Source organism: Setaria viridis, chromosome 2 (assembly GCF_005286985.2).
Source record: "Setaria viridis chromosome 2, Setaria_viridis_v4.0, whole genome shotgun sequence".
Lineage (NCBI taxonomy): Eukaryota > Viridiplantae > Streptophyta > Magnoliopsida > Poales > Poaceae > Setaria > Setaria viridis.
Window position 1 is genome coordinate 47405494 of NC_048264.2, and position 12450 is coordinate 47417943.

The window sequence follows — 12450 nt, forward strand, 5'->3', positions numbered from 1 at the left end:
CCCAGCACTGCGACGCCGCCCCTCCCAGCTGCGAAGATGGAGTCCTTGGTGGCGAACTTGGTGGCCCAGGCCAGCACGATGTTCTCGTTCTTCCCCGTGAAGTAGTTGAGCACGAAGCAGATCAGGAAGCTAACGCAGGCGATCTCGACGGAGAAGGCACGGAGGAGCTCCGCCGGCGTCCTCTTCGGGGCTGGCGCCGCCTCGGCCGCCGCCTACACGGAGGGATCTGATGGGGCGGCCTCGGCCGGCGCGGCGGAGTCGTCGGAGGAGATCGCCTCCGGCACGGGGATGCCCTCGAACTCGTCCTCGTCCCAGAGATCGAGCGCCAGGGTGGGGTTCGAGGGCGTGGGCGCGGCGGGGTTAGGGTTCGGCGCCGAAGTCATCGTGACGGGAGGGGAAGGCGAGAAGGTGGAGAGGGAGATGGGCGGAGGGGGCGAGAGGTCGACGCCGTCGAGCCCCTCCTCGTCATCGTAAGCATCGACGCCGCCAACCGTGGAGGGGAGGTCGTCGGAGTCGAAGCCCTCGAAGTTGGCGGCGAGGGAGAAAGTGAGGTTGAGGGCGAGGAGCAGGAGGAGTAGGAGGGCTGCGCGCGGCGGCCGGAGCCCGATCCAGCTCGGCGCTGCCATGGCCGATGAGGTGTGTTCTGGGGAAGATGGAGGGGCATTTTTGTCTAACAGATTGGATTTTCAGTTGAGGTCTGTACCTCTCAAATTGGTATTTTCAGATTGGTATTTTCGGTTGAGGTCTGTACTTTTCAGTGATATTTTACGGGGTCGATGTGGAAGTCGACCAATTTTTTCAAATAAAAATGACAAGCTGGAGTAGAAAATGCTGGTATGAATTATGATCAAGCTCTATCTTCTTTAACGGATCTAGTTTTCCTATACGGGTAATCCTCTTCATCAGATCTTCATCCCGATAGTACTTTTCAGTGATAACTTTTCGAAAACTATTTACATCTACCCGAAATGATAGCGAAGACGAGGTTGGATGTAGAGATGAATGATGTACCAGAGAAGCTAAGAACAACTCTAACACCCGTCATCCCACCTCCTGGAGAGAGAAACGCAAAAAATTACTCCAACCGAGCTCTCATCCGCTTCCTAACTTTGAAACCTCTCATCCAGTGTCCTCGACCTTCTTCCATATGCAGGAGTTTCTGCTCCGACTTCTCATCCGAGAGGGAGGCGCAATCATCGAGCTTCCCGCGCCGCCGCAGACTTCCCCTCTCCTGACCGCAACTGTAGACAGAGCACCGCCGCGAGGTTCGATGCTTTGCAGCCCTAGCCATGCGCGCCATTGCTGGGACCGCACGTCATCGCAGGGCCTGCGGTGCTCCAAGCAACAAGCTTGTGCTCTGCACGCCACGCGCATAGCTCTGCAGTGCGACTGTGCATTGGTGTGTGAATCGAATACAACAAGATACCGCTGCCAATCGTCAAAATTAGCCACCAAAACCACACATCCCAAAAAATGATTAGTCCCCCACTAATTTACCTCCATGCAATTCCATTTTGATGGTCACCACTACCATTTGATCCAGTAGTGCTGCCGGTGATAAACATAAGGATAAATATGAAGGGTTTGTTGGAGTTCATTGTTAAATACTTCCTCCGTTCCAAATTGTAAGTCATTTCAAGAATCTTGGAGAGTTAGAGTATCTCAAGTTTAACCAAATTTATATGATAATATAATAACATTTATGATGTCAACTAAGTATGATTAGATTCTTTATCAATTATATTTTCATAGTATATCTATTTGTCATAAATCTTTATATTTTTCTCTATAATTTTGGTCAAACTTGAGATGTTTTGACTCTCCAAGATTCTTGGAATGACTTGCAATTTGGAACGGAGGGAGTAGGATTGAGAAATTTAACGAAAGACTCTCATTTGGGTGAAATAGGAGTCCAAAAATAGGAGGAGAGTTGGAGTTGTTCTATGACTTCTAGCTCCACTTATTCTACGCCAAGCACCCAATCATGATCGTACTTTTTAGAAAAAAGGATAGCAGTTAGTGGACCTTTATAAATATTTTTGTTCCATGTAATTGTACACAAATTAATAATTAGCTCATCTAAATCATTATATTATTTGTGGTTAAAATAATATTAAACTCACACAAATACAATTGATTATAATAATTTAGAGGGTCATCGTAAAAAATCCACTTATTTTCCTTTTCAAGAAAATGATTGGCTCAACCGTATTTTTCAAATGCTTTTCTATTTTTCATATCATTATTGGTAAAATTTAATGCCTATTTTTTTTATTCCTTCAGTAAGAACGTGATTAAAGACCACTTTGGTGAAGCTCCCACCTAGTCTGGCTCACCCTGCCACGCACAGGAGCCGGAGCCGGAGCCGGCGGCGCCAAACGAGCCCTAAATTCGAGGGTTTTAGAAGGGTTCGGTAGCTTCGTTCCCTCGCCGCCGGCTCGCCCTCCTCCCTTTCTTCCTCCCCAAACCAAAACACCGGACCGTAGTGGAAAGGCCGCGACTTCTCTCTACTGCCCCGTCGGAAACCCTAGAATCACGCCGCAAAACCTCCCGCATCTCCCATGCTGCGCGCGGCGGCGGCGGCAGCCGCCGTCTTCCCGGCGCGGTTCGCCGCCGCACCGGCGGTGGCGGCGGCGGAGGACCTCAGGTCCCCGCTGCTCAGGGTCCTGGGGACGCTGAGGGGCGGCCGTGGCTCGGTGTTGTTGGGGAGGAGGGCGCGGTTCTGCTCCAACTCCTCCGCGAGCGACTCTGAGGCGGCGGCGGCCGAGGCGGAGGCGAAGGCCGAGGATGCGACCGTTGCGGAGGGGGAGGCGGACGGCAAGGCGTCCTCCGCCATCGTGCCCACCAACCCCAAGATCGAGGACTGCCTCTCGGTACGCGCTCTGTCCGTCTGGGTCAGAGTCACTTGCTTAGTTGCTTTTGCAGCAGCCATTCGCCTGGAAATGTGCAATTAGATTCTGTATCTTGGGTTGAGCGCCAGATTGATTCGGACGCAAATGAACCACTAACTCAGTGCTTCAGTAGTGTGCTGCATTTGATAGCAGAGCCGTTGCTCAATCTGAGCAATGGAATAACTTTGGATTGCAAGTTTGTGCTAAAATTTACAATACAGCTTGAATGCACCGGGATAAATACCAGACATCCTTTGGTCTGAACCAAACAGGCTTAGTCTGTTTCATATATTTTTCTAGTTCGGCAGAGCTGTGCAGAGAGATCATTATATAGACAGCCAGTATTGAGGGCTTTTATTGAGTCTGCTGGTGTGACAGAGAGGATTGCAAAGGTTTCGCTTGCACAATTAACATGAACTGTATTAATGAAGTTATGATGAGAATTGCGTAGAACACCTCCAATTTGGGAGGAAAATCATATATCGTGTGAGAAACCCAAGTAGCTAAAATGGCTTGCATTTTTTAGGATGCAAATTAAACATTTTGGGACTGATTATTATTTTTTGTTATAGTATCAGAGGTTTATTATACATTTTAACTTCATCTTTAGTGTGGCTGAAGCTGAGTAAATGCCATCATTTTATGAAATATGGGTTCAGTAGGGTCATTCTTAAAGCATTAAAGGGCCTTGCTCTCTTCCACCAAATGGATATGCTGTGTTGGCCCCCCTTTAGACCTCTTATATCCTAGAAACCACTGTTGTTTATCTGTTGAAGCGAATTGTGAATATATTCTTCTTGATATCGAACTTCAAAGTGGTAGCACAAAAATCTGTTAAGTGGACTGTTGATGTGTGTTTATATCTTATGATTTGATTCTGCCAGTCATGACCTTCTGTCACTGTCATGCTCACTTGTTCAAATAGGTTGTAGCATTACCTCTTCCACATCGACCACTCTTTCCTGGATTTTACATGCCGGTCTATGTAAAGGTATGTTGCTCTATCTGGAGTTTGTGAAATGAGTTTCATAACTTTCTTAATGCATGACTTCATCGTTTCCCTGCAAAATGATGTGCTGTTTCCTCTTCTTTGAAAATACCCCAGGACCAAAAGCTGTTGCAAGCCTTAATAGAAAATCGCAAAAGATCAGCTTCGTATGCTGGTGCCTTTCTTGTGAAAGATGAAGAAGGTACTGACCCTAATATTGTGACTGGTTCAGATTCAGAGAAAAGCATTGATGATCTGAAAGGGAAAGACTTGCTTAAGCGTCTTCACGAAGTTGGGACGCTTGCTCAGGTAAATTGAATATTTTCAAAATATCGAAGAATTGTGTTTCCCCCGTCTTGTAAAGTGTTCTGTGTAATTAGTTTCCGTTATTTACTTATTTTATTTCTGTAGATTACAAGCATTCAGGGGGATCAGGTAGTGCTACTTGGTCACCGGCGATTACGGATAACTGAGATGGTAAGATACTTCAGATTGCATGCCATTCAACTCCTGTGGGTATAAGTTCATTTGTTTCATCAATATGCGAAAAATTGCAGGTCGAAGAGGATCCACTAACAGTTAAAGTTGACCATCTAAAGGTAGTTCCATTCATCTTTGCTCATGCTTGCTTCTGTATTTCATACATATGCTATCAGTAAATTATCATCTTCTGTTTAAACATGATTTCACCATGAACCCAGTGTAGGATTTCTATGTTTTTCTTTGGAATATACTTTGCAATGTCTTATTTAAGTTGCGCTTTGCAGGAAAATCCCTATAACAAGGATGACGATGTTATAAAAGCTACTTCATTCGAAGTTATATCAACTTTACGGGAAGTTCTAAGGGCAAGTTCCCTTTGGAAGGATCATGTGCAAACCTACACACAGGTCAGACTTTTTAATTTTTTTTCCTTTCACATTTGATTTTTTAATCATTTGCTTGAAGTTGGAATTGTTGCAAGATGAGATAACTTTTCAAGCTTGTTGCAATTGGTGATTTGTTTTTTGTTCTGTAAAATGATCCAGTATTAGGCAGGGTGTGCATAATTAACCACATTGATGATATGCATTTCTATTTTTCTGGACCGATCATATAACCAATATGTTTGTTTAGTTTCCTTGATGATATGCATTTCTATTTTTCTGGATGCCATTGGATTTCATATTAACAACTGGGAATTTTGAACTCCATCGCTCTATTTCAGCACATTGGTGATTTTAACTACCCAAGGTTAGCAGACTTTGGTGCTGCTATCTCTGGTGCCAACAAGTTGCTTTGCCAGGAGGTGCTTGAGGAATTAGATGTAAGAAAAATTTGCTTAAACTCCTCTCTTTTTAAATGTTTCCTTGTGTGCTTTGTCCATCTAGGGCCATCAGCCTTTCTAAATCTACTTGTCATAATTTGGAATTATCAGTTTAACATTTTCATAAAATTTAGCAGAAGATTATTGTATTGTGTTTTGTTCACTCTTACTTGCTTGGCTTGTTTGTTAAGCATCGGTGGCCAGTCATAACTATTAATTCCTCGGCTAGAGGATTCTTGTTCCAAAGCAACCAAAAGAGCATGAGAAGTATTGCAGAAAATGAATTTTGGAATACAATGGTCATCTATATTGTCTTGAAGATCGCATTCTGTTCTGAATGCATTCCTAACGAAAGTTTTGAATTATTCATCTGCTGCTGGAGTTTATTATCTGCTTCATCCATCTTTTATTTTTTTGGGGTTCTCTGAGCTATCTTTTACGCATCTGGAACAGGTATATAAGCGTTTGAAGTTGACTCTTGAGTTAGTGAAAAAGGAAATGGAGATTAGTAAGTTGCAGGTAATTCATTTTCTTATTTTCCAGTCTTTGCTATCATGTTCCGTCCGATCTTCTTGGTATTTAATATGCTTCCATTTCAGCAATCCATAGCAAAAGCAATTGAAGAAAAGATTAGTGGAGATCAGCGGCGTTACTTATTGAACGAGCAACTTAAGGCGATCAAGAAGGTACTTTCATTACTTTCTGCTGGTCCTATCAGGCCACCTATGTTCCTTAAATGTTGATGATCAAATTAATACTGCTGTAGAAAAGCCTGATACCAATAATACCTGACTGTGTATGTCATGTATACAGGAGCTGGGCTTGGAGACTGATGACAAAACAGCACTGTCTGGTTTGTTTTTGAACTATGATACTTATGAGCTTTGGATATGCTTTTATCAGCCATATAGCTACACAATTGCCACGGACTATTCAAATTGACTTATTGGTTATGCGTTGCAGCAAAATTTAGGGAACGCATAGAATCAAAGAAGGACAAGTGTCCTCCTCATGTTCTTCAAGTCATTGAAGAAGAGCTTACCAAGCTTCAGCTTTTGGAAGCCAGTTCTAGTGAGTTCAATGTAACTCGTAATTATTTGGACTGGCTGACAGTATTGCCATGGGGAAATTATAGGTTTGTATTTATCTACCTTTCCTTGAGAAATCTGTAGTATGCTTGTGCCTCATTAGTGTTTATCCTTCCGTTGCAGTGATGAAAACTTCGATGTCCACCATGCTCAGAAAATTCTTGATGAAGACCATTATGGTTTGAGTGATGTGAAAGAGAGAATACTGGAATTCATAGCAGTTGGGAAGTTAAGAGGGACTTCACAAGGTTTGATACATACATATCATTTCCTGATTTTTCTATTGTATTGAGCTTGTAAAGAAGTTTAAGTATTGTTCTGCTTGCATTAATGCATCCTCAACTGTGTCATAATGAAAAAATGGCATTGAGTTTTCACAATTCTGTTTCATTCAGCATAACTGTTATGTGCTTAGATTGGTTGGAGGGGGAGAGAGAGGGTTGCGGCATTCACAGGGGCTTGCGGTACTATTCACATGAGCATTGCTCCATCGATTCCAAAATGTAAGGTGTTTTAGTTTTGTCCCAAGTCAAGCTTGTCTACCTTTGACTAAGTTTATAGAAGAATGAATCCACAATACATATTTTCTATAAACTTGGTCAAAGTTAGAGAAGTTTGACTTAGGACAAAACTAATACCCCTTATGTTTTGCGATGGAGTAACCACGTGTTGACTTGGCTTTAGATTTATTGGGATACTCCTTAATCTACTTACTCTAGAAGGGTGTGGCCCCTGGCTAGGGCTGGGAGGGATGGATGGATTTCCCTTCTATCTTAACCTGAACCATAAAGGGTGCAGGAGGGAAGGGGATTTATAGAGGAGGCTTGGCTTGGCATGATCCTCTACTTCCTAACTTATCAAGATACTTGCCTAACAAATAGAGGGATACTTCTTAATCTACTTACTCTTGAAGCGCCAACAGGCAAGATCATATAGCACACCATGGTCTCTAAGGGTATGTTTGGTTCGGAGACAACGCGGGACGGGACTATCCCGTCCCAGTTTTTTTAGGATGGGATCATCCCATCTCGTGTTTGGTTGAATGGGATGAGTCCGTCCCAATTTTTTGTTTGGTTGGAGAGATTGAGAGTGAGGGATGGATGAGGATTTTAACACCGTTAGCAGTGGACCCTAAACATTTTCCTCAGCCCCACCTGTCATCCACCTTTTCCCTTTATTAATTTCTCCTTCCAACCTTATCTCCTCAACCGCATAGCTGTTGGCTACCATTGTTGAGCTCGAGGCCTTGCTCTGCTCGCTGAGCTCGGCCATGCCGCGCCAAGCAGGGCTGCCCCGCCGGGATGGCTCCACCGGCGGCGACCCTGGCTGCCCCACCCCCCAGGGCAGGCTCCGTCGGAGGCGGGCCTGGCAACGCCGTCCCCGGGATGGCTCCGCCGGCGGCAGCCCTGGCAGCGCCGCCCGTCGGGATGGCTCCGCCTGCGGCGGCCCTGGCCGTCCCGCCCCCTGAGATGGCTCCGCGGGCGGCGGCCTGCTGCCCCGAGGCCGACCTCCTCTACCCCGCCTCCACCGCCGACAGCCTCTGCAGCGCCTTCCCCTGCCTGTCGCCCTTGGCCCGTGCCGCCGCTTGCTCGTCGTGGCGTCGCCGGCCAGCCTCCTCCAGCGCCCACGTGCTCGAGCAGCTGAGACAGAGAACCACGGCGCCTTTGGGGACGAAGTGGGACGCCCCCGTCCGCTTGTTTTGGAAGGATGGGGTGTCCCGCATCTGGAGGGAATATCCCCTTCTGGGGATGGACTCATCCCTCGTGTCTCCGAACCAAACGTGAGACGAACTGGGATCATCCCGTTCCATCCCACTTCGTCCCACCAACCAAACACACCCTAAATTTGATGTCTTGGGTTCCTCACTGCCCATCTGTAGTTCTTCTAACCATAATTCTATTTATCTTTTACAACAGGCAAGATCATATGTCTTTCTGGGCCACCTGGAGTTGGTAAAACCAGTATTGGTCGTTCAATTGCACGTGCACTCAACCGTCAATTCTACAGGTTTTCTGTTGGAGGTTTGGCTGACGTGGCAGAAATCAAGGTACATAGCAAATATTCCTGATATGTCTTGTACAGATGCATGTGTTTTATTTTCTACTACAAACCCAGAGTTGTGTAAGTAACTTGTCAACAACCTTAGGGTCATCGACGCACGTATGTTGGTGCAATGCCAGGAAAGATGGTGCAATGTCTTAAATCAGTTGGGACAGCAAATCCTCTAGTTTTGATAGATGAGATTGACAAGGTACTCCTAACTACTGGTTATGGTCCATTTGGTCTTATGTTGCTTGAATGCTAAATTGCTAATAACAGCTTGCATGCATTATACTTGCATAATGGCCTGTGATGGAACTTTGACACAGGACGCACTTTAACAGTTATTTTATTAGCCAATGTGACAACTCTGTGCATGCTTCATGAATGCTAATGTACTTGTCTGGCTGTCAGCTTGGGAGGGGGCATTCTGGCGATCCAGCTAGTGCATTGTTGGAACTTCTCGACCCTGAGCAGAATGTTAATTTCTTAGATCACTACCTCGATGTCCCTATTGACCTATCTAAGGTTAGTTCCTTGATCCCTCAAGAGTTTTGCCTATTTGACTGTATGCGTGTGGTTGGCTTTACAATTTAACCTTTTCACCATGTTAGCTTTTTAAAAATAATTGAGGTGATATTTTTCTTTTGAAGTACATACCCAAAGCTTAATAGTAAGAGATTGATAATTGCCATCACCGTCTCGTAATCTTGTATTCTCATGGCGCTTGCTGCAATCATTGGGTATACGTTGTTGGTTATTGTGCTATCACATCATTCACGTCAATGGTGCTACGTGCTAGTGTGCTACAGTAAGTTGTGGTCTTAGTGTGCTATGTCAATGGTGCAATATTCTTAGTATTATGTTCTGTTTTATATGATGAGATTTTTGACAGTAGGATGGTCTTCGGTTCAGCTTAAGATGGTTTTCACACTATGCTCTGCCTTTCCAATCTTCTATTATTGCTGTTTTTGGAGTGTGTTCAGTTGTGCTCAACTATTTCTTTCATGCTACTTTCTGTTTGTAATATTCTTGTCATCTTCTGTAACTTTGTTTATGAAAATTAGGTTCTGTTCGTTTGCACAGCAAACGTTATAGAGATGATACCAAATCCATTGCTGGATAGGATGGAGATCATTGCAATAGCTGGATATATAACTGATGAGAAGATGCATATTGCTCGGGACTATCTAGAGAAGAATACAAGAGAGGCTTGTGGCATTAAGCCTGAACAGGTATCTTGGACACCTTCTTATAATTGTCATATCATTTAATATGCATGAGAGAGAATCATTAATTTCATAGGACATTCGTTTCTAAAAGGAACCTTGGAATTGCTTCCATGAATAAAAAAACAAACAACATAAAAGGGAAAATTTGTTGTAAATTCGATTAAAAACAAATGCCAACATGTTGTAAACTTCATGTTTGTATAATATCCATATGCTTGCACCACCTAATATATACTTGCATAGTTTCATCAGCAGTATGTGAAGTGTCCCAATAAACTTCTTGTTTCTTGTTCCACTTTATTATCAATATTGACTTAACGGTTCAGCCACGAACATGTACAGGTTGAAGTTACAGATGCAGCTCTTCTTGCCCTTATTGAAAATTACTGCCGTGAAGCTGGAGTGCGGAACCTTCAAAAGCAGATTGAGAAAATTTACCGTAAGGTGCACAAAATAACTTCATACTGATCTGACTTTTTTACCTTCAAGAAATGAAAGGTTAACTTCTCTACAAAAGAAAGTAGGGCTACAATCCTTTCTTGTTTGAATTATCTGGTATCAGTTCCTGTGTGTTTCCTATTATTATTGTGCATTAGTATTTGCTAGCGATGCTAAATTTAAAATGGCGTTGTGACATCATCTTGCTTCTTGATGCATTTTAACATTATTTTCTGTCTGCATTCCTTGGCACACTGGAATTGGTCCCTCTGACAAAAAAAGGGTATATGTTGGCTGATTGTTGGTAGTGTTTAAGCAATCTCAAGTCATCTGTATGAAAGGTTACTGCTAGTTCAAGTCAATGCCTCCACCCATATCCTTTGCTCGCCAATATGGTCATACTCTGACCATAAATACCTTACAAACTTTTTATGTTTGCAGATAGCTCTGCAGCTTGTTCGCCAAGGGGTATCAAATGAGCCAGACCAGGAGGCTCTCATTGTCACAGCAAATGAGGAACCTAGTAGTGGTGATGGTGCCATAGCAAAAGATGAGATTTTGAAGGATTCTGCTGTGGAAGCTAATGAAGCAAATTTGGCAAAAGAAGCAGTACTTCATGAAGTGCATACAACTGAAGCAGTACTTCATGAAGTGCATACAACTGAAGCACCCAAAGAAGACAGTGTATCCGAGGTAGTGTTATGTTCTTTAGTTTTATGTTTCTTTCAAACAAAATATTGATACTTAACTTGGTACTGCCCTGTTCCCTGTTAGTATGCCGAATGGGTCCTCTATATGGTATCTTTACCCTTGGTGTATGGCAGCTGGGTATTATAAACAGGTCAAATATAATCACATAGGGTACTGAACAGCACTTTTTCCTGTCTTTATACATCGTGTTGGTCTGAAAACCATGGATGTGGTTGCTAGCTCACTTAACTAACTATATGATAATCTATATTGCTTTGGACTCAGGAGAGTGTGAAACAATATTATATTACGATGTTATATGTCACCTTGTAAGAAAGTTACTGATCCCTTTATTCTGTAGGGCAAGGACACAGATGGAGCAAAAGAAGATGGGGCAGACAAGGCAATCGAGAAGGTTGTGGTTGATTCATCAAACCTTGGTGATTTTGTTGGGAAACCTGTTTTCCAGGCAGAGCGTATATATGAACAGACTCCTGTTGGAGTGGTCATGGGTTTAGCTTGGACTGCTATGGGTGGTTCTACTTTGTACGTTGAAACAACAAAAGTGGAGGAAGGGGAAGGGAAAGGTGCTCTTGTGCTGACGGGGCAGCTTGGAGATGTCATGAAAGAGAGTGCTCAGATTGCGCAAACAGTTGGCAGAGCTATATTACTGGAGAAAGAGCCAGATAATCAATTTTTTGCAAAGTCGAAAGTGCACTTGCATGTTCCTGCAGGGGCCACCCCTAAGGATGGCCCTAGTGCTGGATGCACCATGATAACATCAATGCTGTCCTTAGCCATGGGAAAGCCTGTCAAGAAGGACCTTGCAATGACTGGTGAAGTAACATTAACTGGGAGAATCCTCCCAATCGGCGGGGTGCGTTTTCTCTGTATTCCCTACTCAAGCTTGCCTTTTGTATATGAAGCAAGAAAATATCACTTGTTTACAGAAAAATGTGAAGTGATTTCCTTATTTCATCTTCCGCCGTTCTTGTTGATAGGCTTAGCTTTCAGATGCTAGGTGACATTCATATGATTGTTGTGATGTTTACATCTTAAGGTGCTTGATGATTAGCAAACAGCATCTGAAAGCTAAGCCTATCAATGTTAACACCAATTCACTTCAACACCACGGTGATACTAATACAATTTCATGAGTAGGATCACTGGACACTAAATCTTGTGCATCATGTTTGTCTCTATCAGGTAAAAGAGAAGACCATCGCTGCAAGGAGAAGTGCGATCAAGACACTCATATTTCCAGCAGCTAATAAAAGGGACTTTGATGAACTTGCTTCTAATGTGAAGGAAGGCCTCGAGGTTCATTTTGTTGACGCATACGGTGAAATATATGATTTAGCTTTCCAGAGTGACGCCAGGACAGAAACAAGCTAGCAGATGAAGCTCAAGAGCCTGGGGACGGGCTGAATAGCGAAGATGTTGGCAGGCCCATTGTAACTGAGATGAGTAGAGTTAATTGACATCACGACAATTTTTTTTCACCCCATAAGACATTCAATTTAAGAAATTTTGGTTAGGTGGTTGTAGTGGTATTACAAATAAGAAAAGAAAGCAGTGTAAACCAATATACCGCACTTGTGCTATCCAAAAGCACCAGGGATGCAGAGTTGTTATTTATTTATTATTTTTTGGTGTGGGAGTTTTGACATTCTTGTGGTATGTAACAGTTAGGCTCTATTGTAAAACTAGTCGTTTCGGTCCTTTTGTTCACACAGGTCATTTTGTTGTGCTAGAGGGAGGCGTAAAACTTGGATTC

At 43.5% G+C, this 12450-nt stretch overlaps 1 protein-coding gene across 2 annotated transcripts; it reads left to right on the forward strand.

Moving 5' to 3' along the window:
• Positions 1–555: 555 nt before the first annotated feature.
• LOC117842958 (lon protease homolog, mitochondrial) lies at positions 556–12404 on the forward strand. 2 transcript variants are annotated; one of them, XM_072291706.1, is made up of 20 exons: positions 556–695; positions 3817–3882; positions 3997–4188; positions 4291–4356; positions 4437–4478; positions 4647–4769; positions 5087–5185; positions 5639–5704; positions 5785–5871; positions 5999–6038; positions 6149–6320; positions 6397–6521; positions 8190–8320; positions 8420–8524; positions 8728–8841; positions 9381–9548; positions 9888–9989; positions 10425–10676; positions 11035–11550; positions 11880–12404. In XM_072291706.1, the coding sequence occupies exons 2-20, from the start codon at positions 3865–3867 to the stop codon at positions 12066–12068; spliced, it is 2607 nt and encodes an 868-aa protein (XP_072147807.1). In that variant the 5' UTR covers positions 556–695; positions 3817–3864; the 3' UTR covers positions 12069–12404. The 2 variants fall into 2 exon arrangements, with proteins under 2 accessions (XP_072147807.1, XP_034579386.1); XM_034723495.2 differs by lacking the exon at positions 556–695 and adding an exon at positions 2326–2873.
• The last annotated feature ends 46 nt before the right edge of the window (positions 12405–12450 follow it).

Excerpts from the sequence above, each read along its gene's own strand:
- LOC117842958 (XM_034723495.2), top strand. The coding sequence starts at position 2,562 with ATGCTGCGCGCGGCGGCGGCGGCAGCCGCCGTCTTCCCGGCGCGGTTC. Across the intron at positions 3,883-3,996 it reads ACATGCCGGTCTATGTAAAG|GACCAAAAGCTGTTGCAAGC; the intron begins GTATGTTGCTCT and ends AAAATACCCCAG. Across the intron at positions 4,770-5,086 it reads ATGTGCAAACCTACACACAG|CACATTGGTGATTTTAACTA; the intron begins GTCAGACTTTTT and ends GCTCTATTTCAG.